Below are 24,804 nucleotides of genomic sequence, written 5' to 3'. Positions count from 1 at the left end.
TGTTTGTCATGTCGTTCACATACATTACCTAAATATAGCAAGTTAAGTACATAGAAACTCAAAGAAATCATGTTCCATCCTCGACAGCGATGTTCGGTCGTGTGTCGTATTGTATCAGAAGAACATCCGAGGTCTACAAGCTAGACTATGCCGACCCTAAACATTTTTTTTACGTATTCGAGAAAAAAAACAAATTAGCAAAATTTGGTGAAGTCTCACGAGAAATAGTGGATGCGGAAACTGCCATCAAGTAAAAAGACACTCTAAAATTATTCTTCCACGCCATCTTTAATGGTTGTACATTTGATAGGAAGAAATCAAGAACACAGATACCATTTGGAAAACAATGGAAAACCTGAATTAGGCACTAACACAGAAAACCGGAACCACACAATTTGTTTTAATTAGGCCTAATAGAACATACTATGGGGACATATATACTAGAGATACATGAATAGAATATATGGTGCTAGATTTTGACAAAATACCACGACGGACGGAATGTATCTCCTACAAAGACTTGTCTATATATTTCTAGGTAACATTTGGAGGTGAAATCACAACGGTTACTATTTACAGTGAAATTTTTTCCCGTCATGGTGGAGAAGAAAGACCAACTAAGAGATAATGGTGACGAGGAACAAGAAGGAGGTTGGGGATGGTTTGTTGTAATTGCAGTATTCATAGTTCTATTCTTTGTGAGAGGAACGAGTGTAGCACTCGGTGTTTTCTTCGTCGCCTTTGTGGAACACTTTGATGAGGGTGCTGGAAAAACGTCGTGGATTCCGTCACTTACAGCTGGGGTGTCCTTATGTACAGGTAATGTATTCAGATACTTAGATACATAGACATTCAGACAGACAGACAGACAGACAGACAGACAGACAGACAGTCAGACAGACAGACAGACAGACAGACAGACAGACAGACAGACAGATAGATATACACATACGTACATATACAATGTTTTCCCCATTTTTGAAACAAAATATTCGGAAAGGGTATACTTTGAATGTCGACTAATTGATTTATTCTGATTACAGGTCCTGTAGCAGCTGCCTTTTCCAAGCGATATGGTAACCGTAAAGTAGTCGCTGTTGGGGGCGTCCTGTGTTTTGTATCGCTGACACTGAGCTCTTTTGCCAACACCGTTTGGCAGCTCGCCATCACCGTTGGCTTTCTGAATGGTATGTAAGATGACATAACTAAAACCCTGTCGTTATTTCATTGTTGTAATAATACTGATTAGACCAAGCAAATAACATGATTGTGTATTCTTAATTTGTCCTAGTTGGTTTGGGATCAATCTGTTAGTGGATATAAAGTGGTCCATCAATTTCGTGTAATGTTTGAGACGATGTATGCTAATTAATTAATTAATTAATTAATTGAAATACATCATTCTTAAAACCTAACATTTGAGGATGAATATAAAAAATACCACCAATGGCGTTGTAGCACAACTGTACAGTTTTTAAAACTGTTTATCCATATGCTAGTCCATGCTAACAATAGGTGTTCATTTGATGAATCCAGTTGCTATTTTTGCGATATACAATTGTTTTTTGAATATTTATTCAATTGTCTATTATCCCCGTTGTTATCTTCACAATATATGTGATCATTTGGCTGTTGCTATGGGCGTGGTCTTGTTGCTAGGCACATTTGCTTACATTTTTGAATGTTTATTCATTTAGCTTCCAATTCCTGTTTGTTATCTTTGTGATATACATGATTATTTGGTTGTTGCTATAGGCGTGGTCATGTTGCTAGGCAAATTTACATACATTTTTTGAATGTTTATTCAATTGTCTATTAGTCACCATTGTTATCTTCGCAATATATGTGATCATTTGGCTGTTGTTATGGGCGTGGTCATGTTGCTAGGCACATGTGCATACATTTTTAGAGTGTTTATTCATTTGTCTTTCAATTCCTGTTGTTAACTTTGCAATATACGTGATCATTTGGCTGTTGCTATGGGTGTGGTTTTGTTGCTAGGCAAATTTACATACATTTTTTGAATGTTTATTCAATTGTCTATTAATCCCTGTTATCTTTGTGAAATACACGACTGTCTTGCTGTTACTATGGGCGTGGTCATGGTTGCTAGGGATATTTGCATACATTGTTTAAATGTTTACTTACTTGCCTACTAGAAGATGTTGTTATCTAACCAAAATATACTACCATTTGGTTGTTGCTAAGGGCGTGGTTGCTGGGGCCAATTTTGTCAACAAGTTTTGAAGAAAATCTGCAGGATAGCACTTTCAGAAACATCTCACTAAGTTTCAGAGTCACTGACCATGTACTTTTTGAGATATAATTTTTTTTACCAAAAATGAACATTTTTACGCCTAATTTGCATATCACTTATGGAATCATTGTATGCTTAATATTTCTTTTTCCATACATCCCTAGATGCATTCCCATTAAATTTCAGCCCAATCTGCTCAGTGGTTTTTGGTATTATAGATTTTTGACCAAAAACATACATTTTTAGCCCCAATTTCCATATCACTGATGGGACCATCATATCATGAACAATTCTTAGTAAAAACACCATGAAGAATGTTTCACCTACATTTCAGCCCAATCTGCACAGTAGTTTTTGAGTTTTAAGTTTTTTGACCAAAAATCACATTTTTTTGACCCAAATCACAAACTAGTGGTAAGATCATTTTGATTTGACCCCCAAAAAGACTCTTTGTAGCATATGAATGAACTTTATGTTTTAATCATAGACACTCTCTCTAATTTAATTAAGCAGTGCTAATAGTAAAAGCAGTGTTTCCAGGCAACCTCATATAGAGGGTAATCTTCATGCCAATAGCATTGACGTAAAGTAGCCCATAAAAGATTAAATAGTTTCAATACACAAGAAGTTGAAGAACCTTTCATTTGTGGGCCGAGTCAAAGTCATGTTTCACACCACAAATTACAGGGATGTTTTGCATATTGCTGAAGGGGTCATCATGTAATTAATATCCCTTGATCCGTGCATCGCCAGAAAAACCCATGTGAAATTTCAGCCAAATCAACAAAGTACTTTTGGAATTATAGACTTTTGACTAAAAAACCCACATTTTTAGCCCTAATTTGCATATTTCTTATGGTATTATCATGGCATGAACACATCTTACTTAAATCCCTTGAAGAATTTTCCCACCAAATTTCAGACCAATCTGCCCAGTTGTTTCGGAGTTTAAGTCTTTTGACCAAAAATCACATTTTTTGACCCAAAACGCACATCTATATATAAATCTTCAGTTCAGTTATGCTAAAAAGACCTCCTACATTGACCACCACGCAGACAACCGTTGTATGAAAGTATTCAGTTACTTGAGTTAATACAAGACAGTTTGCTGCAATTTTGTCGTAATGACAGTTTCAAATTGATGTGTTGAAAAATGTTGAACGCAGAATGAAGCCACCCCCACCCCCCCCCCATACATTGTCATAGATACATACTACAAGTTGTGTATAGGTCCATTTACCATCAAAATGTTATTACTTACAGGTGTTGGCTATGGTCTAGTGCATTCTCCATCCACAGCACTACTTGCGAAGTATTTCAAGAAACGACATTCACTTGCGGCAGGGTTGGGATATACAGGTATTGGAGTTGGTTCACTAGCTCTTCCTCCGCTGTTCCAATATTGTATCAATTTGTATGGATGGGAAGGAGCTTTACTCGTGTTTGCAGCCATATCGGCCCATTTGTGGATCGCTGCCTCGTTACTTAGACCTAGGACTGAGAGACAGGTGGTTAGAAAGGATGTAGTAGAAAACTGTGACAGTCACGACAACAGAAACGTTATTACTCGTGAGGAAAGTATTCCACTATCTGACACGGACCGACCTGAAGTAGAAGACTCCCACATAACCAGTATTCCTAGAAAGTCGTCAAGAACTGTATTTGTCTTGTCATTCCTCTACGACTTTTTTGATTGTCGATTGTTCACACAAAATTGTTATTATTTGATATACCTTACTGCATTCACATTGTTTTCGGTTGGATTTCAAGTTACAGTAGTTCATCTAGCTCCTCGAATCATCCATGTCGGTATATCTAAAGACACAACAGCTATTTTACTATCATTGTACGGTGTTGGTAACATCATTGGTTCTTCCGTATGTGGGTTCCTATGTAGCCACAGTAAGCTGATCCGCAGGAACATTGACTACTACCTTGGATTTGCATACCTGGTTTACGCCATATTAGCATCACTCATGCCCCTTGTGAAAACCAAGACATCGATTGGTATCTTCGTTTTTCTCTTTGGATTTGGAAGAAGCAGTTTCGCTGCCCAAATATCTGTCGCAACGAGAAAGATTGTAGGAGATGATAAGTTTGTAACAGGGTATGGATGGAGTTTGCTATTTTCTGGTGCCGGAATGTTGATTGGACCACCACTATCAGGTAAATCAAAGTCCGCATTCCATATTTAAAAGCTACTCGCATGCAGTATTCTCCTTACTGACATACTTAACCATCACTTGACTGAACTCAAACAAAGTACATGTATTGAAACATAACTAATTAAAAACGATCAGATGACGTAATTTATTCATTCCATGTTTTAAAACGATGAGGAAATTAACCCTACTGTAGAATCAACTGTTCGAATGATAACAGGAAACCACACGCTTATAGAAGGCTCAGGATTACCTGTGGGTGGTCAGGGTTTCAAATCCCACTGGAGACAGGGAGATTATTCGATGTGACCGACCGAAATCCAGGGCGAATGTTATGTAGACTGGATTGTTAGGCTGTATCATTCAGCCGTGTCTCATTCACAAGACGAGTGTGAATTTGTTGGTATCTTTATATTTGGCCCTGGGCTTTACACTTTCAGTCAAATTTAACAAAAGAAATCAATTTCATCTTATGTTAACACAAAGTATTTGAGGAAATCTTTACATAGTCTCACTAATTTCAGGAGGTACATGAATCTTTACATAGTCTTATAGACGGGGAGATTCTTTTTTACTTAGACTGTATTTCTATTCTGTAGGTTACCTGAAAGACTTCACAGGGAATTATGAGCTTTCTTTCCATGTTGCTGGTGCCTTATTGATATTCAGTTCATTACTCCATCTATTGGGATGTTTCCTGAATACCAAAGGATGGCTGTGTGTACGTCGACAACAGGATCACATACAGGGAGAAGAGATAACCGCGTGACATTTAAGCGTACTGTGTAACTAAAGTTAGCTTTGCTTTTAGTAAAGCGAAGCTCCGAGGACTGTGAGAGAGTCTAGGTTGGGTGAAACCAGGAGAGACAGACAGGAGTAGATCGGTCACTATCGATATGATTGTAGAAATCCGATATCAGATTTCTACAATCATACCGATAGTGACCGATCTACTCCTGTCTGTCTCTTCTGGTTCCACCCAACCTAGACTCTCTAGATCTCACAGTCCTCGGAGCTTCACTTTACTAAAATTAAAGCTAAACGAATTATTTTGTATGTACCGATACCAGCTATATAACCGTACTCGAATATCCTTGTACTGTGCGCCCTCATCGACCATGATAGAGGTAACCATTCGTTGATGACGTGTGACTGCGACGCTCCATGTTTCTCGGGCTCTGTACAAGGATATTCGAGTACGGTCATGGAGTACGTTATGTAGATGGTATTGCTGCATACAAAAAATTCGTTTAGCTTTAATTTTACAGTAATGCGAAGCTCCGAAGGCTGTGAGAGAGTCTACACCCAATCTAGCACTGATACCACACAGCTGATATTATAATTGGTGATCAATTATCCGTGTTTGCTATGAGTCTCACTTTAAACCAAGTGACATCAACAACAAACTGAAATAAGTAATAAACTGTCTCCTTGCAATTAGTGTAAGTAATAAAAACCACATTGCATGGATACAATCAGATGAAACATAAGGTTAAACACAGGATTTATGATGGCCCTATTAAACTGCTTGAAATTCACTCTCATGTTTGTACTATTACTTATATGAATTAGATAGATGTTACTTGTCGCAGCCACCTTTCTTTGGTCAATGAAACTGCACGCGATTATTATTTCGGCTGTAACCTTAAGATTGGAATGGACGACAAACCAAATAGCTCAGTGACACGTGCCGATTGCGGTAGTGTTAACATTGAATAACCCAGGTTGTATTAGTACTGGGTGTTGTTTTAATAGTCGCAAAACAATGGTTCTGGATTTCTAATTCCTTTTTTAATGTTAATGACACGTACTAATCGTTTTATGACTTTTCACTGCAAAGGTTGGAGTGGGATGTAATCTACAGCCTGTTTCGTGTAATGATACATGACTAACTATATGTTTGATACAGCGTAGCAGAAACTAGTACAAAACAGAACATACTACAAAATTGAATGAAAACAGTTTCTTGCAACATTTTGTCTAAAAAAATGCTTATTCGATGGTTTATTTTATTTATAGACAAACTGTAGCAAGACATTGCAATCTCATTCTCAAAGTGTACAATATGCATTTTATTTCTTGTTGGTTTGTGTTAAATTGAGGCAGTGGACCTAATATGAAACGGGCAGTAGCTATGAAAGTTACTTGTGATGATGGGAGGTAACACGTTGCATGGTTGCATGCATGCAAATTGAGTGCTGAGCGTTATATAGGTCACACCCCTAAGATAAGAAAGAGTGGGTTGTAGCTCCATATAACCAACCGAAATCAAGGCCTCTGATTGGCCAATTCGGTCTAGCCGTAGTATAATTCATGTTGTATCAACTTGTATGGATGGATGGATGGATGGATGGATATATATCTTACGTCATTGAAAGACGACAATTCTATAGTGATTGGCTGGGCAGATAAAGGAGGAGCCACATTGATTCGGATCGCCACAGATTATGAGAGAGAATGTATAAGACAGTTATCGGATACAACCATATATGAACACATACCAAATGATCAATCAACCCAAGTTTACAACAAACTTAGAGACCTAGTCTCGTCATTTAATTTGTCAGACAAAGAAACAGAAATTTGCACCTATTTGTAAAATATATTGCACTGAATTAGTAAAGGACACAGTCAGTTTCTTGCAACATGTAGAACAACTTAACACTAAGGCATCACTTCCTTTCCACCCATATATTAGCTCCAGATATTGTGTCACTCTACCCTACTAAGCTCGGAAGGCATCACTGCTATGGAAGATGTCTTATTACGTACCTGTTCTAATACGAATCAAGAAGGCATAAGCATTACATCGCTGGCTCGTTTCGTTTTAGTGAACAATTTCTTCCTATTTAATAATAAACACTACAGACAAGTCTCTGGTACAGCTATGGGCACCTCATATGTGGTATTGTATGCTAATATTTACATGAGTTGGTGGATGAGAAAATATTACTTCACCATACCAAACTGTCCACAAGTCACAGATCGTTTTATTGATGATCTCGCTGCCCTGTCTACATCTACTGAGAAAGACCTACATATTTTCATAGACCAACATAACAATCCTCACCCGAAAATCAAATTTACAGCAGAAATGAGCTCAACTTCTGTTGCTTTTCATGATGTAAATATTCACTTAATTAAGCATAAGTTGGAAACCGATCTATATAGTAAACCCTTTGCACCCCATACTTTCAAATCAATCATTTATTCAGGTGCACTCTGTATCCGTCGCATTAGTAGTAAACCAAAATGGGGTGATATAAGACTTTAAAGAATTCCACGGCTACTACCACAAAAAATGCGCATATTCAGGAAAATCCATTGATGTACAGTTTGCCCGCATCTCTATCCCTACTCGTTCTGAGTTATAATTACTACAATATAAACAGAAAACACCAACAAACAGAATACCCTGGGTTACCACATATGATCCTCGACAACCACACCTCCAGAAAGTTAGTGCCAAAAACCAAATACATGTAATTCTGCAATCGTCAACTCGTATGAGACAGGTGATGCCAGAACCACCTATTATTGCGTATCGCAAACCAGCTACAATAGGTAACATTCTTTACCAGAATAAATTAAAAGAAAGCCAAGTTGGAAAAAATCACTTGAGGTTGCAAGCCTTGTAATACGGCAAGATGCGCTTGTTGCTCTTTGATCCACAACACGAAATTTTTCAAATCCACGGTTACAGGGAAATCGTATCACATCATGAATGACTTAAATTGTGAGTCAAGTAATGTCATATACGCTCAAACCTGCCGTACATTTAATATTCAGTGCATTCGCCAGACTACGCATTCTTTTCACAAGAGAATGGAATGGTCATCGCTCAAATATCAAAAGGAACAGAATAGACAGATCTCTTTATGGCGTACCTCACTTCAGGATGCCAGGACACACTCTATCTGATAATGCTCTGACAGCCACAATCATTTCCTATTTACCTAACTCAGACACTGGAACAATGAAACAATTGGAAAGTATATGGATACACAGAGCTGGCTAAAAGAGTATGAACCCTCAGGAATCCAAAACTAGTGTTTTCACTAGTTTATTCTGGTTGTCTCCCTCCTTTTTGTCATTTCTTTTGTCCGCTTCAAGTTCAGACATGCGCTGTAGTTACTTTTGTTTTGTTTGCAGTATGACAGCCTGATGAAAGTGTGCTAGTCATGATCACATCGATACGTCGCTGACGATTTTGGGATTGGAAGTAAGACTGACTTCAGAACTGTACAATCGTTAGTTTAGCTAGTCATTTTTCGTATATATATATATATATAGATAGATAGATAGACAGACAGACAGAGACAGATAGATAGATAGATAGATAAATATTTTAAATTATAGTTTTCAGTATTTGACACGTTTGTGTATTTTATCCATTAGGTCGTAGAAGTGAGTCATTGTGTATAAATGCCTTAAAACACAAAAACGCTTGGTATTTTATTTCATGTTACTATTATAATGGGATGTGTAGCGGGAAATGGATTAAGTTTGTGCAAACATATACAATGGTGCAAGTTTGATGAATAATATGAAAAACGTAATCAACTGATTACAATTCACTTGTTACAAATGCATGTGTATAAATATATATATGCACTCACAGAATATATATACACTTATCATAATACACTATTGAGATAGCTGATAGCAATGTACTTGCTATACTTGGAAGTGTGGTGTGTTAACATTGATTTGCACTGCTACTAATTATCTTGGGGAAAAACCGCCGGACGAAAAGTGCAAGTAGTCAATGGAAAAAAAATCGACAAATTGAAAATAAAACCCTACTCAATACAGTACACTTGTTATATAATACAAATATTTTGATTGTTGTTCGAATTCTCCGACCTTCTATACATTATCCACATGATCAAGCAAATTACATTGACTCAGGAAGCGTCGCTGTGTAATATTGCGGCTTCACGACAGGGCAACATTTTTTCCTGCACGTGTATATTTGGTGTTAATGCCTCAAATATAGGAATCCTGACAAACCAGAGCTTGTTGGTTACACCATCCACCAGCTTGATTGGTCAGTAAATCTTTCATTTGTAATGTAACGTATATAATACTACAAATATTTAGCATGTATAAAACATTGTCTATCATATGTAAAAACTCACTCACCCCCAGGTCACACGTTATTTATTCCTAGTGCTTGATCCCCAACCCAAATGGATGATACAAGATGAGAATTTTAATGAAACTTTAACCATCACCTTCCCCTGTCAATCAAGGTCAAAGATCACTTTGTTTGGGTTTCATGACGAATACGCTTTGTAAACCAGTGAAAGATTAGTTATCCTTTACTGTACGCCCAATTAATACAGAAAAGGGTTTCAGTTTCAGACAAGCCCCTTTTACAACATAAAGCGTACTTTGTATGGTAAATGAAAACCTTAGATCAAGCATTGTTTGAAATAGTCACATTCAGAGTGACAACTATGCAATAATGAGAAGACGATACACAGTTGAAGAATGATGATGGTGATGATGATGATGACGACGACGAAAGACCCCCCGGGGGAGAGGTACTCCCCAAATTATCACACGCGGCCCTAGTTCATAACATATCATATCTGATGTTCTGAGGGTAATTCTAGAGTATGAAGATCTTTCCTATTTTATAAACCGCACAATTCGGTAATTTTCAGATGCCAAGTCGACACATATTTAGAAAGTGGCCCATTTGGGTAGCACATACATGTACTAGTATATCTTTCGGCGGAACATATACCTATATATGGGAGCAACCAAAAGGGTGATAACATCGGCGATTATACTGCTGATGGTTGAATGACTTTCATAACGGTGTATCAATCTCTTCAATTACACGTCTTCATTGATTTCCACAGAAGTATGTTGTCGAAGATGAACAATGACAAAGACAACTTCTACTTCATCAAGAGTGCAATACCTCAGACTTACGAAGACAACTAGACGAAGTGATGAACAGTTATTACGCTTCATTATAGTTGATGATAAGTATAAATTTATCTACTGTTATATTCCAAAAATAGCCAGTTCAAACTGGAAGAAAGTCTTGACATTTCTGAACGACACAAACATACATACAGTAAAGCTGAAGATATATCAACTAATTACGTTCACGATATTATGGTGTTTAGGACACTTGGAGACCATTCCAATGAAGAAAGAGAAGCACGTTTACAGAGTTATCTTAAGTTTATTTTTGTACGGAATCCCTTTGAAAGATTACTTTCTGCTTATCTTATCTTAACAAGTTTACAATGGACTGGATTTCAAGTAAAGACTTTTAATATAAATACGGACGCAGAATTATTTCTCGAGTTCGTGAAAATCCCAGTTATGAAACCCTTAGAAAAGGCCATGACGTCACTTTTAAGGAGTTTATTCAGTATGTGACTAATCCAAAAACTCGAAAGGTGAGAAATTACACATGCATATCAAAATCTGTAGTGGTCTGATTTCAGAAGTGAACACCATAACGGATTATGCAAATTAGAGAAGTAACATTTCAAAATTTTGTTACAAAGGCATGTTTTTTGGATTCAGCATCATCAACTTCTAATTACCATAGAAAATTTATCTTCCGCTTTTTGATCGAAATATCGACAGCACCACTTTTCCTTATTAGACTCTCTCACAGTCCTCGACGCTTCGCATAAATAGCTTAAACTTGGGTTGTTTTGTATGAATTGTACTCGTATATTCATTATCCCAGTATCCCTGTACTGTGCGCCCTCATCGATCGCATAGGGCTAACCTTTTGTCGATGTGCTAGGCGAAGCCCGAGCCTAACACATCAACAAAAAGTTAGCCCTATGTAACCGATGAGGGCGTACAGTACAGGGATACTGGGATACTAGGAGACGAGTACAATTATGCAGTAGATACCGGTACATACAATCAATCCAAGTTTTAGCATTTTATGCGAAGTATCGAGACTGTGAGAGAGTCTACACTTTCCTCTGATATTTTTTTGTGAAATTTGAACTAGACTATACCATGGAACTATAACTATAATTCACCAGTCATACTGATTGACTGACTGATCTGTTCTTCCAGTCTTGACAACTTTCTCTTCATAGACCTGTTCTCTTTCTGCAGATGGCTTGCTTTTTCTTGTAGCTGTTCGGTTGACATTAGATCATTTCTGATATTTCTGACCGTTGCAGAAGTTGAGTTGCAATTTCGTCTTTGGTGTCTGGTCAAATCAACTCTGTACATGGTGCATACAGTACACTTGTTTTGTGTTGGTGAAAGTAGTGAACTACATTGTTCATGACGAATGGTATTGTAGTCAAAGTACCCCTCTTCTTCGTAGGCTGACACTCTTCCTGTTTTGTCATAGAATATAGTTGGTGGTTCTGGTGATCGCATCCGACACAAATCATCTAAGCCTGGATTCCCTATGCATGTGTTACCACTGGCTACCAGTTCCAACAGTTTCCTGAAGGTAGTCTTATTTACTTTGTAGGGTATTTCTTCAAGATAATCACACTTATGCAGATGCTTTCCATGGACTTCTACGTCCCACTCACCAGTAGATTTGATTGTTACTCTTTTTGTGATTTTGCGATAGTTATTGTTGATAAGGACACATAGTACTGAACCTTCTGATATCTTAGCAGTATACCCATACGACCTAGCAATGTCAACTGTTGTATCTAACAGTATTGGATGCATGGATTTTGCTTGATCTCCAGGAAGTGAAAAACAGACTGTGCATGACAAAGAATGGTCAGTGAAATTGCGCACACTAATGTTGCACGGCTTCGCATTGGATTTCTTTTTCTTCCACCGACCCAACGTGACTCTACATGATTCACAAATGTATGGTGGATGTACATCATTAATATCTTCATGAATGTTGACAGATAGAGCCCGCAATATATCTTTGGAAAAGTTGTCTTTTGAAAGTGGTCTTCTACCAACAATAACTGCATTACATCTGCCACACAACCTACATAATCTTTTTAAATTTTCTTTGTGGAACTCCATTTCCTACAAGAAATAAAATAAAACAAGACAGACATTTTATATCAAGCACCATCAACTGCACATAATTTTGAAATTAATTGGTGGTAGTTTCAAAATCTGTTGTATTTCTGACTAAAAGTAAAACAGACTTTAAAAATACAAAGTAATAAACTTGTGTATTTATTATATGTTCATGTCATAAACTTGTATGTACAAATGTATATGTATATGAACTCATGGAACTATGGTGAACTCATCAAATGAGCAACACACAGAATGTGACAGAGGGAAGTGGGGGGAAAGTAATATACTTCCGTGCTTGAATAAACGTGTAAACATATGGATGAAATTCAAAAATCACATGGCGCTAGATTTCCAACACTGATCAAATGATTCATGGAACTATAGTTCCATGGCGGATATGGCCCAGATCAATGTAAACAGTACTGCACTGAGCTGAACGTGTAAAACAGTAATGGGAATACATGCTAGGGAAAATATCCACATAGTACAGAAGAGACATTACAAATAGCAAAATAAACATAAACAATCGGGTGTGATCACAACATTAGGCGTAATAACCTTGAAAATCGGCGACATTTGACGCTTGGCAACAATCTGCAGCTAAGAGATTTTGGTGTCATCGGAAAGCTTTTAATCAGCGCCGCTTCAAAATGTACTAAGACACTTTTTGTCAGAGATTGTCGCGAAGAAAACAGTCGGGAGGTGAAATTAACTCGCAAAAAAATGTAATGGAAGTTAAAAATCTTCATAACTTACCTAGTTGTCGCTCGATTTTCAAATGTTTGGTATGACCAAGCTCGTAGTGACGCTATCTAACTACTGCACCACAGAAGAATGGCGTTCTTGAACCGCGGAGGCGATGGCTATGCAAAAGGGACCCAACACAATGGAGACAAAGGGATTCACTTGGTCTAAAACAAAAGATTTTAAATCGGATTAAGCCAGTCGTCCTTCCTGTGGTTATAGTTCCATGACTATACTATATAAATTGGGTGTGAAGTTAGAATTACCGAGGTCAAAGTTCACTGAATAATATACGCATGAAACACAGATCATGGGGACTGCAGAGAGGTGAATAATGTATAGAACGATCCAGAGGTTTTATCGGACAAGGTCTCAACCATAGTGTTGGTGAAACAACCCCCCTCGTTAATTAACTATCATATCACGTATCCCTCAGATCTATGGGTAATTTTACTGATGTCAGTATACACCAAGCTCAGATAGACCATGGATGTATTAGTGAGACTAATACATCCATGGATAGACAGATGTGAACAATGGCGAAATTCACAAACAGGATTACATCATGTTACGTAATGCCACTCTCTGCGATATTTATAGCTTAAAGGGAGTGCCTATTATTTCTGTGTAGGATCTGGAGGATTCATCAGCATAGCGTTGCATTTTCTCGTAACCCCCTGCAAAGTAATGAATGAAACGAGTACCCCCCCCCCCTTGTATTTTTTTAACGACCTAATGCAACTCCAAAAAAACCTCAAGACAGCAGTAAGTTATGATAACAATATTGACAATTAAAATAGTCAAGTTGGTAATGAAGATAGTCAAAATCCCTATATTTTGAAGCGATGTTATCGGAAACACACTGCAGTTATTTCTTTTCCGTCTAAGAAGGTGTCATATTAAGATCTTTAATACAAATAACATTAGCTAGCTCTTTTATACCCCCCCCCTCAGAAGACATGAAAGTGTTTGGAGCTCTCGCCTAAACTTTAATTTCTTGTGGAAAATTCCATGACCTTTGACAATCCTCCACCCCGAAAGTTAAAGTGGACTGCCCCTAATTTTGCCATGAGGTCATCGGCTTATGTCAGACCTCGAGTTGAGTACTCCTGCCGAACAGGAGAATAGCAGAATCTAGAACGTTGGGAACTAGAAGAAGTGCAACGAAGAGAAGCTAGCAGTCAGGTTAATTCTCCATGACAACAATCGTAACTCTAGCTCTAGCACCAAAAGTATGCCGTACTTCGAATTCCATGACTCAACCATATACCTCTTGTCAATCCCTCTATCGGACTGTCGTCTCTTTAAATGCTAGCGCAGGCAACCATTATCTGAGCGATATTGATCGAACCCGTTGGACATGCCATCCACCACTTTTATAGGTCAGTTTATTTACATGAATATATTGTTTATACATGTACATGTCTTTTATCCTCCGCTATTTGACTATATTTCAGGGGATGTGTATCATGTACATGTGTTAGTCTGGATGGGGCCAACGTGGTATTATCTCATCTCTAAAGAGAGATATCGAGATTCGAGGAAGGACAGCATAGACTACATTTAATATACATCAGGTATTTAGTTGGCACATAACATTATGTAAACACTACCGCCACATTGAATTTGTTTGAAAGAACTGTATTAATCACTACCTGCATTGAATCTCAATTCTCATTGGCTGTGCTGAAAACCAGAACATTAACTCCCAAACACTAGATGGGCATATGTCATACTACATACAGACATAGTCGGGACCAAGATCAACATCTCCATTACCCAACTATTCCGGTTTTACTCCTGTGAGCACCACTTCTCTCCTCACATCACAACTGACAGTTAATTCACTGCATTGTTCTGCGATGTTGTCATCGATCAGCAGTGATTTGATCGATATGCAGTGGTCTGTATTATTCGGGGAGGGGGGGGGCGGAGTGGAAAGAAATTAATCTGTTCTCTGCATAGAGTGTGTGACAAACAAATCTGTTTTCAAAACAGCCGTTGAAATTGACCATTGAAAAGGTACAATCTTATCAATTAGAGGTAAATGGAACAGACGTTATTCTCTTTCACTCGTTAGGTATTTATTCCATTTGTACAACCATTCTAGATAGAGAAAATAAACTTATGGATATATCTCTGAGGGTTGACATAAGAACTTCAGAGCTTCTGCGGAAGAAGAGGGATATACCCTACTATTTCCCTCCCCTTCCCTTCTCCCATCCCAACACAAGCACGAAACCGACCAGATATATCGTTGCTTGCTCTACAGGCACTAGCATTGACGGTGATTCAATCTGTAGGAATAATGGGCGCTATGAACAATTACTATAACAGTTACTTGTCACAACTGATGATCAGGAAATACGTATAGTAGAAAATACATTAAACTGACGAGACGATGTCAGAAATAAATCTGGAACATAGACTTTATTTCGTGATAGCCCCATGTTCGGCCTCACGGTACGGCTTCACTCTAAGCCAGAGAAAAGGAGAGAAAGATCCTTACTCCTCCGAGGCCAACACCCAAGTCTACAAACCTCCGACGTTTTGGTCATCACAAAGTCACGCATAGTAAATGAGTGTTTCTAAGATAAAAATAAGTCATGCATAATTATGAACATCATGGAAGATGATCCAAGGGTCACTAAAGTTGAATAACATCTCTAGACATACGAGATGGTACCTATTGTCTTTACACCTATATATGTGAAATCGTGCAATAACAAAATATTAATATCTTGGACTAGGTGTTTGGCGACATTTGTAAAGAACGTCATGTCTCAATCCAAACACAGTACTTGCAAATTCGTGACAGTGCTTTATCCTCCATGGCCTGTCCCAAGCCGTATACATAAATAAAATGCAAAGTTGGCATAATTATAAATTCTGCCTCTAGATTCAAACAATGCAAAGATGGAAGTGTGTAAAAACCAACCCTGTCACAATAATATATATGTGTTTGTCTAATTGTTTAATTTTTTCATTCCTAGACCATATTTGCACAAAGTGAAATTGTTCAGCTGTAAATGACACGTATGGATTTATTCTATTGATGATGGCGAAGAAAGATAGACTACCAGATAACGATGATGAGGCACAAGAAGGTGGTTGGGGATGGTTTGTTGTCATTGCAGTATTCATAGTTCAATTCTTTGTGCGAGGAACAAGTGTAGCACTTGGTGTTTTCTTCGTCGCTTTTGTGGAACACTTTGATGAGGGTGCTGGGAAAACGTCGTGGATCCCATCACTTACAGCAGGAGTGAGCTTATTTATAGGTAATGTATTGAAACATACATACATACGTACATACATACATACATACATACATACATACATACATACATCAAGTTATATATTCTTTAGTGGCTAAAATCATTGCCTAGCATGTGGTATCCCAAATCTAACTTAAATTGCGTAATTAATTGATATTTCATACAGCTCCCGTTGCTGCTGCCTTTTCAAAGCGATATGGTACCCGTAAAGTAGTCGCCGTTGGTGGCGTCCTGTGTTTTGTATCGCTGACACTGAGTTCATTTGCCAACAGCGTTTGGCAGCTCACCATCACCGTTGGCTTTCTTAATGGTATGTGAGATAACATAACTGATGTACCTCATTGCTGCTTCCTTGTCAACCCAATCACCATCAATGTAATTATAATTTGCATCTAATTATTAGATGGACTTCGTTCTATACTGTATGGGAATCAATAGGGATCGACCAGTCAGATTTATTTCTGCCCTTACAATATGGTTATATTTATTACCTTAGTATAATTTGGGGTGATGAAATAGTACTTTGATAACTTATTTAACTTGGAAATCGGTCAGTGCATTGAAGCTCGACTGCACCAGTGTTCTGTCATTTTGGAGATTTCCTGCGACTAGGTTTACTGGAAATTCTTGGAGGAAATGACGTCACTTCTTTCACAATATTTATCTGGACAGTAAAATCCTTTGCGTTAGACTATATGCATATATGTGTATTCAAAAAAACATGCTCCTTGCACAGTGACTTTACGTTTATTTCGTTTATCTTACAGGAGTTGGATATGGTCTAGTACATTCTCCGTCAATATCACTGCTTGCGAAGTATTTCAAGAAACGGCATTCATTTGCAAATGGACTCGGATATACAGGTATTGGAGTTGGGTCGCTGGCACTTCCTCCGCTGTTCCAATATTGTATCAATTTGTACGGATGGGAAGGTGCTTTACTCGTGTTTGCCGCCGTATCGGCCCATTTGTGGATCGCCGCCTCGTTACTTAGACCTAGGACTGAGAGACACGTGGTTAGAAAGGATGTTGTAGACAAATTGAACTGTGATAGTAACGATAACAGAAACGTTGTTATTACGCGCGAGGAAAGTATTCCACTATCACAGTTTGACCGACCTGAAGTAGAAGACGCCCATATATCTAACATTACTAAAAGAACTCGAAGAACAAAAATCCCCTTCTGCTCATTCCTATTCGATTTTTTTGACTGTCGAGTGTTTACACAAAATTGTCATTTTTTGATATTTCTGACTGCATTCACATTGTGGTCATTGGGACTTCAAATCACAGTAGCTCATATGGCCCCTAGAATCATCCATGTGGGAATATCTAAAGACACAACAGCTATTTTACTATCCCTCTACGGTGTTGGTAACATAATTGGTTCTTTAGTATGGGGTACCGTATGTAGCCACTGTACGCTGATCCGCGAGAACATTGACTACTATCTTGGATTTGCATTCCTGTTTTATGCCACGCTAGCATCTCTTATGCCCCTGATGCAAAAGGAGATACCGGTTGGTATCTTCGTCTTTCTCTTCGGTTTTGCAAGGAGCAGTTTCTCTTCCCAAGTATCTGTCGCAGCGAGGAAAATCATTGGCGAAGAGATGTTCATTACTGGGTTTGGATGGTTATTAATGTTTGCTAGTTTTGGACAGCTGGTTGGTCCGCCAATATCAGGTAAATCACAGGAAAGCTCTCATCACACTTGAACACAACTTCCATTAGTTCTTGAATTGTCCTATGGGCAGCTGACGGGTGGAGGGTCTATCCTCAGACATTCTAACTGCTGAATGAAGTTATCTGAAACGCTGAATGTTTTAGCTAAAACCAAATGATTCATGGTCAGCCGTCGAGTTAAGATTTAGTGGAATATTCATATCTCCTATTGCAGTCTATCATCTGGTAACTGAGCAAATGAACAACAGTTTTTCGGTGTTTTGTAACGTACGGACACGCATATAGAGTACCGACAAATATATATATTTGATCCTGTCCAGAGATGATAGACAGTAGTACCTTGTGTAGAGAATAAATGTGGTTTTTTTATTCTGTAGGTTACCTGAAAGATTTTACTGGGAGTTATGAGCTTTCCTTCCATGTTGCTGGTGCCTTATTGATATTCTGCGCGTTACTCCATCTATTGGGTTGTTTCCTGAATACCAAAGGATGGCTGTGTGTACGTCGACAACAGGATCATGGACAGGATGACGAGATATCAGGATGAAGTTTTATTGTAAAATATATACTATAACTGAAATATTCATATTAGATTTCTACAGTCAGCACTGAAGATCAGTACGTGCTCCTCTGTCTGCCATGATAGCGCCCTCAACCTACCACCACTACAATGTTGTATAAACACACGACAAGCGTCTCCAGCCAGGACGAGTCCTGCACAATTTACACCCTCAAATGACTATGGGGCAATAATTTACTGTGAAAGAAGAATATATTCGATTGCTTTGTAGATAGAATAAACAACAGCAACAATTATTCATGATATAAAAGCTATTATGATGACAATTTAGCAATGTGCTTGTTTGTTTGTGGATGTATGTATGTATGTATGTATGTATGTATGTATGTATGTATGTATGTATGTATGTAACATTATATCAAATTATATGCAAATGATATGCAAATTAATCATACAAATTAGCCGACATGCGTACCCACAACTCTTGGGAGAACACTGATGTATGTATGTATGTATGTATGTATGTATGTATCTATGTATGTATGTATGTATGTATGTATGTATGTATGTGTGTGTGTGTGTATGTATGTATGTATGTATGTATGTATGTATGTATGTATGTATGTATGTATATCTGTCTGTCTGTATGTATGTATGTATGTATGTATGTATGTATGTATGTATGTATGTATGTATATCTGTCTGTCTGTCTGTCTGTCTGTCTGTCTGTCTGTATGTATGTATGTATGTATGTATGAATGTATGTTTATGTGTATGTACGTGTATATGTGTACATGTATGTATATATGCAAATAGATTCTGAATCACAGAAAGAATTTGTCTCCGATTGTTTTACCCGTGTAGTATACATCTTCCAAATCTTTCATTTGATGGAAACATGTACAAGCCTTACATAGAAAGTAACAACTTTCGTTAATAGGCACGGCGAATGTAATGATGTTTAAAAATCTAATATGATCTCCACGTTGTTTCATAGAATACCTAACATAACATTGCTTTTCAAATTAACCAGTGGTGTTTTTAGCTCAGCTGTCAGCGACATTGGATTGGTTGTGAAAAAAATGAATTATTTCATAATGAACAACAACTACTGTAGTAGTGTACAATTTTTACCACTCATATAGAAAGAAATCACAAGCCAATGATGACGGAAGTATGAGGCATATGTAAGTTTTTTGACCGAGTGCATAGGTGATCCTGAGCTGATATAGATGATATAGTCGAACGGACAGACAGACACTGTCAGACAGACGCCCAGTATTCCATTAGCTCGCGATCCGTCTTCGGAAGGTAAACAATGACTCAAAAGGACATTTCAATCCAAAGGGAAAGTAACTAACTTACAATTACACGGTGTGTATTTGTGTTCCTGTAACAGCATATATTGTGTTCAAAGTTTCTTGAGATATAGCCTAAGTTGCAGACTCTGAATTAGTTTATATGAAACATGAACTAAACAAGTAGGGCGTTATGACGGGATCAAAATAAAATTAGTAGAGACAAAAAGCTATAAAAAGTCTTCATTGTCACTTCGATAGACAGAATGAAATGTTATAAATGTCATTCGGCGGATGCAATAAATTGGCATTAGGAAGAAATTAGACCTGCTGTGTAACATATAAATGCCCGTCCTACATCGTCATGTTCATTTCCTATAGCAATAAACAATAATGTTCCCTGCCAATCATCCATCATTAGCTACCCGTCCATATCACGTGCACGTGACCTGAATAAATAAAATATTTGTCATGAAATGAAAAACTAAAACGGATAGTGAACTTAAAAAATGTAAGATCAGTTATTTGGCATCGACAGATTAATAAATGGATGTGCAATCGCCATACATATTTTGTAATTTAAAAAAGAATATTCAGAATATCACTACGTATTGCCATGGTAATGGATGGATGTCATGATCAGAAATAGAACGAGAGTGTGTAATCCCGGATTTATTATTTTGACGTGTATATACCATGTAATCTCATTTTCTCATCCCAAAATTAGAATGCTGATAATACGCTTGTAATTTTAACATATTATTTCATGACGCAAATCATTAGATCTACAAATCCAGAAACAAAAGTTCAATATGTATCCATAGCAACGTGTAGTGTATGTAGGTTTAGAAACAATCATAGCTACAGAAACATATAATTTACTACAGAGTATGTTGCCATACAGAGAAATATCACTTCGTTTAGTACCTTGACGTTATTACTTTATGAATTCGCATTACTATAGGAAAGTGTGTTTCTATAGTAACAAGTAAAGTGATATAAGCTGAAATTGCACTTTTTCTTTAACGCGTGTTTCGTGTTGTTACTTTTTGTTAGAATATTAATAACGATGCGAATTTATGTTTTCTTCTGAGAGCACAAGCCACTCACATTGTGTTCCTTTGTTTGTCTGTAAGTTTTCTGTGGTTTTTGTTTTGTTTTACTTGAATATTTTGTTTTGTTTTGTTTTGTTTGGTTTGGTTTGCCTTTGTTTGGTTTGGTTTTGGGGAAAAGTATCATTTGAAGCATCACTTACAGACGTCAAACCTGCTATCTTGACTGCATGGCATATGCGATTACGTAATTTACTGTACGTTTACTAAAATGCTAATAAACACCTTGTGTTATATATCTAAAATGGAATCAACCGAAGTAACGACGTCGACGCCAGATAAGAGGACAACGATTTTTTTAAAATGTATGTAAATATAGCTAGCAACAAGACCATGACCATAGCAACAGCCAAATAGTGGTTTATATTGCAAGAATGAAAACTGGGAAGGGTAGGTAAGTGAATAAATATTCCAAAAATGTATGCAAATATGCCTAGGAACAAGACCATGCCCATAGCAATAGTCAATTGATGGTATATTGATGGTGCAAGTCAACGATCAAAAAATGTAAGCAAATATGCCTACCAACAAGACCACGCCCATTGCAACAACCAAATACAGTTGTACTTCAATGTCATTGGCGCTATTTTTACCTCCCGTAAGGGGAGATTATATGTTATGCTTTTGTCTGACCGTCTGTGTGTCCGTGTCCGTGTGTATGTGTATGTGTGTGTGTCTGTCTGTCTGTCTGTCTGTCTGTCTGTCTGTCTGTCCGTGTGTGTGTGTGTGTGTGTGTGTGTATGTATGTATGTATGTATGTATGTATGTATGTATGTATGTATGTATGTATGTATGTATGTATGTATGTATGTATGTATGTGTGTGTGTCTGTCTGTCTGTCCGTGTGTGTGTGTGTGTGTATTTGTCTATCTATGGACATGGTATCTCAAAATCTACTGCATCCATTCTAATGAAACATGCTACACATATTTTATAATGGTAATCACAAGAACAGTTAGATTTCGGTAAACATCTCATGACGGTTTACCCCAACTAGCCGTTCAAGCGCTACAAACCCGAAATGGTGAACCAGCAAGTCGGCAATAATAAACATTGTTTGCATTTCTAATGCTGTTTGCAATGTCACTAATAATATTAATAGGTTCAATAAAACTGAAAACAACTGATATAACATTGAGCTTAGCTTTGCCTGATATGACTTACTCCTTGAAAAAATCTTACACTGTGAACTACACTTTTGAATTACAGTGATCATGAAGAGAGAGAGAGAGAGAGAGAGAGAGAGAGAGAGAGAGAGAGAGAGAGAGAGAGAGAGAGAGAGAGAGAGAGAGAGAGAGAGAGAGAGAGAGAGAGAGAGAGAGAGAGAGGGAGGGAGGGAGGAGGGAGGGAGAGAGAGAGAGTGAGAGAGAGAGAGAGAGAGAGAGAGAGAGAGAGAGAGAGAGAGAGAGAGAGAGAGAGAGAGAGAGAGAGAGAGAGAGAGAGAGAGAGAGAGAGAGAGAGAGAGAGAGAGAGAAGTAGTTGCACAATAAAATACGTCACTTGTTCTTTGTTAAAATAAAGATGGCGGGATTTTGAAAATTAACTCAAACTTTCGGGAATTTGTTTCAGTGTTGAATTGCCCAAAAGTAGTACCAGTGAGCAAGCGAAACATTTACAACTATTGACTTGGTGTTATGTAAGAGTGCATTATCACATTTATAAATATATATTGGCAACATACACTACCTAGTGATAAGAAAGATAAGAAACCCAACATGCTTGGTTAACAGGAAAATCCCGTAATGCAAGAAAAAATATTCATTTGCATAATTTATTTTTAGTAATTAGGCTATGTACACTTTAAATTCAACATAATTTTTATAATCAGTCAATGATTACACAAGAATATTAATGGTTGATGAATTATCAGGAGAACATACATTTCAATGTACTAGTACTAGTTACCAATCCGTCACTGTAAGGCTTGAGATAGACAGAAAGTTTGAATCGCCATCCCTTTCAATTGGTTATTTATAAAGTGGTTCTGTGAATCGTTCAAGGGAAATAGTGCTTGAATTATATAATGTTAATATTGCCAACAGCATGTACGCTCAAGTTTGTTCTCCACAATCACTATCATGTGACATTTGATATATATTTGTTGTACATTGTGATGTGAAAAAAACAGTAATACAATAATTTGATTGTTTTTAAAAAGTTTATGTCGAATATGCACACTCGTACATAGTGCACGTGTTTTATATTAGAATAGTAAACCTATCGTTAACAATACTATTCACGTTTTAAAATCCAGAGTTGATTATATTCACAATCCTGGATGCTAAAAATAACATCCGGTATATACATGTATACAAACCAGTAACGATCAGTCTCTTCTTCATATTACTACATCGCGTATTCAATATACCACTTTTATTTCAGGGGGTTTAGAATCTGTATCGTTTGATTCCGGGAGTCGGAAAAGGACAGATTTCAATAGATAACATATTATTATACACTGTATCGGTTATTTATTTGATTTCATTGCAATAAGTCACATATCTGTTTGTCTTGTCAACTACAATGGATTGATGACGTAATGTAATAGCAAGCTTATGCCCTTTATCTGTCATAATGTTGACACATTGTTTGACATGTTCGGGATTAGCAGTCCTCTACCGGAGCTAATATTAAAGTTTGTGTAGCGGGTTATAACCACTCCTTGTCTTGAGTTGCTGCTGAAGTCTTATCAGTATTGGATAGTGTAAGACAAAGGGGATTTAGAAGGTGTGAATTGGGTTGACCTTTGTAGTTCAAGTAAAACCAGTCCAGCAAAGTCAGAAACCATATGCCTGCACATGGAAGTATAGGGGAAGCCTCCATGGTCTCAGGAATGAAATGCAAGAGGACCAAAATAGTTTGCCAAAATTACGAGGAGAACTTAATTACGGAGAAAAATAGTTGTGGCGAGTAGTATTAAAAATAAGTCATACTACTGTACCATGCATGAATGGAGTAAGCTTAGTGACTGCACAGTAAGGGTTAAGGATGAAGGGCACAACTGTTACCATTCAAAAGAAAGGTAAATCTTCATATGAGCTACACTATAACATAGGACACGTCTCGTTGTTCAGCCCTATCAGGGCTTGTGAATGTTGCATGGCTTATTTGTTTCGCCGTGAACACTGCATGCTGTGTGTGTCCCCATCCGAATGTGTACACTTTTATCTCAGTATTATCATCACCTAGCCTGGCAAGGGGTGAGACAGTGTGTACTTTATCTTAATCTAGTCTAGCAAGGGTGAGATGGACTAATCCTGCTATCCTGTGAACTTGTCGGGCATAAGTACAATAGACACCGGTGGAAAGATAAACAACGCGGCTCCGCCTTGTTGTTTATCTTTCCACTGGTGTCTATTGTATACTTAGATGATAGGAAACTATATAAGTACTTAATTACAGTCTTTATTGACATTCATCAATATCTCATTAACTGTCACGAGAGACACGTGTTTCTAATATTAGACTACATCACTTTGTGGCAACATTACTTAAACTACATCCCTGTCAGTCTAGATCTGCGAGTCACTTAAAAAAATATTTGACTTACAAACTCAGAAGTAATCGAAAAGTATACCATGCATATTAGGGTACGGGTACGTTTGATTCTTTTCAATTGAATTAATGTGGTAATGTTGTAAAGTGTATGTATGTATGTATGTATGTATGTATGTATGTATGTATGTATGTATGTATGTATGTATGTATGCATGTATGTATGCATGTATGCATGTATGCATGTATGTA

The 24,804-nt window shown here is 37.4% G+C and overlaps 2 protein-coding genes across 2 annotated transcripts; both read left to right on the top strand.

Annotated features, from left to right (window-relative positions):
• Positions 1 to 596: 596 nt before the first annotated feature.
• Positions 597 to 5,188, top strand: LOC144435333 (monocarboxylate transporter 13-like). Its single transcript, XM_078123932.1, has 4 exons — positions 597 to 819; positions 1,044 to 1,187; positions 3,521 to 4,423; positions 5,019 to 5,188. Exons 1-4 carry the CDS (start codon positions 597 to 599, stop codon positions 5,186 to 5,188), a joined length of 1,440 nt encoding a protein of 479 aa, XP_077980058.1.
• Positions 5,189 to 16,228: 11,040 nt separating this feature from the next.
• Positions 16,229 to 18,674, top strand: LOC144435323 (monocarboxylate transporter 13-like). Its single transcript, XM_078123922.1, has 4 exons — positions 16,229 to 16,448; positions 16,612 to 16,755; positions 17,213 to 18,127; positions 18,505 to 18,674. The coding sequence occupies exons 1-4, from the start codon at positions 16,229 to 16,231 to the stop codon at positions 18,672 to 18,674; spliced, it is 1,449 nt and encodes a 482-aa protein (XP_077980048.1).
• Positions 18,675 to 24,804: the final 6,130 nt, after the last annotated feature.

Source organism: Glandiceps talaboti, chromosome 1 (assembly GCF_964340395.1).
Source record: "Glandiceps talaboti chromosome 1, keGlaTala1.1, whole genome shotgun sequence".
Lineage (NCBI taxonomy): Eukaryota > Metazoa > Hemichordata > Enteropneusta > Spengelidae > Glandiceps > Glandiceps talaboti.
The sequence above is the reverse complement of the archived record's forward strand: the minus strand, read 5'-3'. Positions and strand labels throughout refer to the sequence as shown.

Coding starts and splice junctions, on each gene's coding strand:
- LOC144435333 (XM_078123932.1), top strand. CDS start 597: ATGGTGGAGAAGAAAGACCAACTAAGAGATAATGGTGACGAGGAACAA. Junction 820..1,043: donor TGGGGTGTCCTTATGTACAG/GTAATGTATTCA, acceptor TTCTGATTACAG/GTCCTGTAGCAGCTGCCTTT. Junction 4,424..5,018: donor GATTGGACCACCACTATCAG/GTAAATCAAAGT, acceptor TCTATTCTGTAG/GTTACCTGAAAGACTTCACA.
- LOC144435323 (XM_078123922.1), top strand. CDS start 16,229: ATGGCGAAGAAAGATAGACTACCAGATAACGATGATGAGGCACAAGAA. Junction 16,449..16,611: donor AGGAGTGAGCTTATTTATAG/GTAATGTATTGA, acceptor TATTTCATACAG/CTCCCGTTGCTGCTGCCTTT. Junction 18,128..18,504: donor GGTTGGTCCGCCAATATCAG/GTAAATCACAGG, acceptor TTTATTCTGTAG/GTTACCTGAAAGATTTTACT.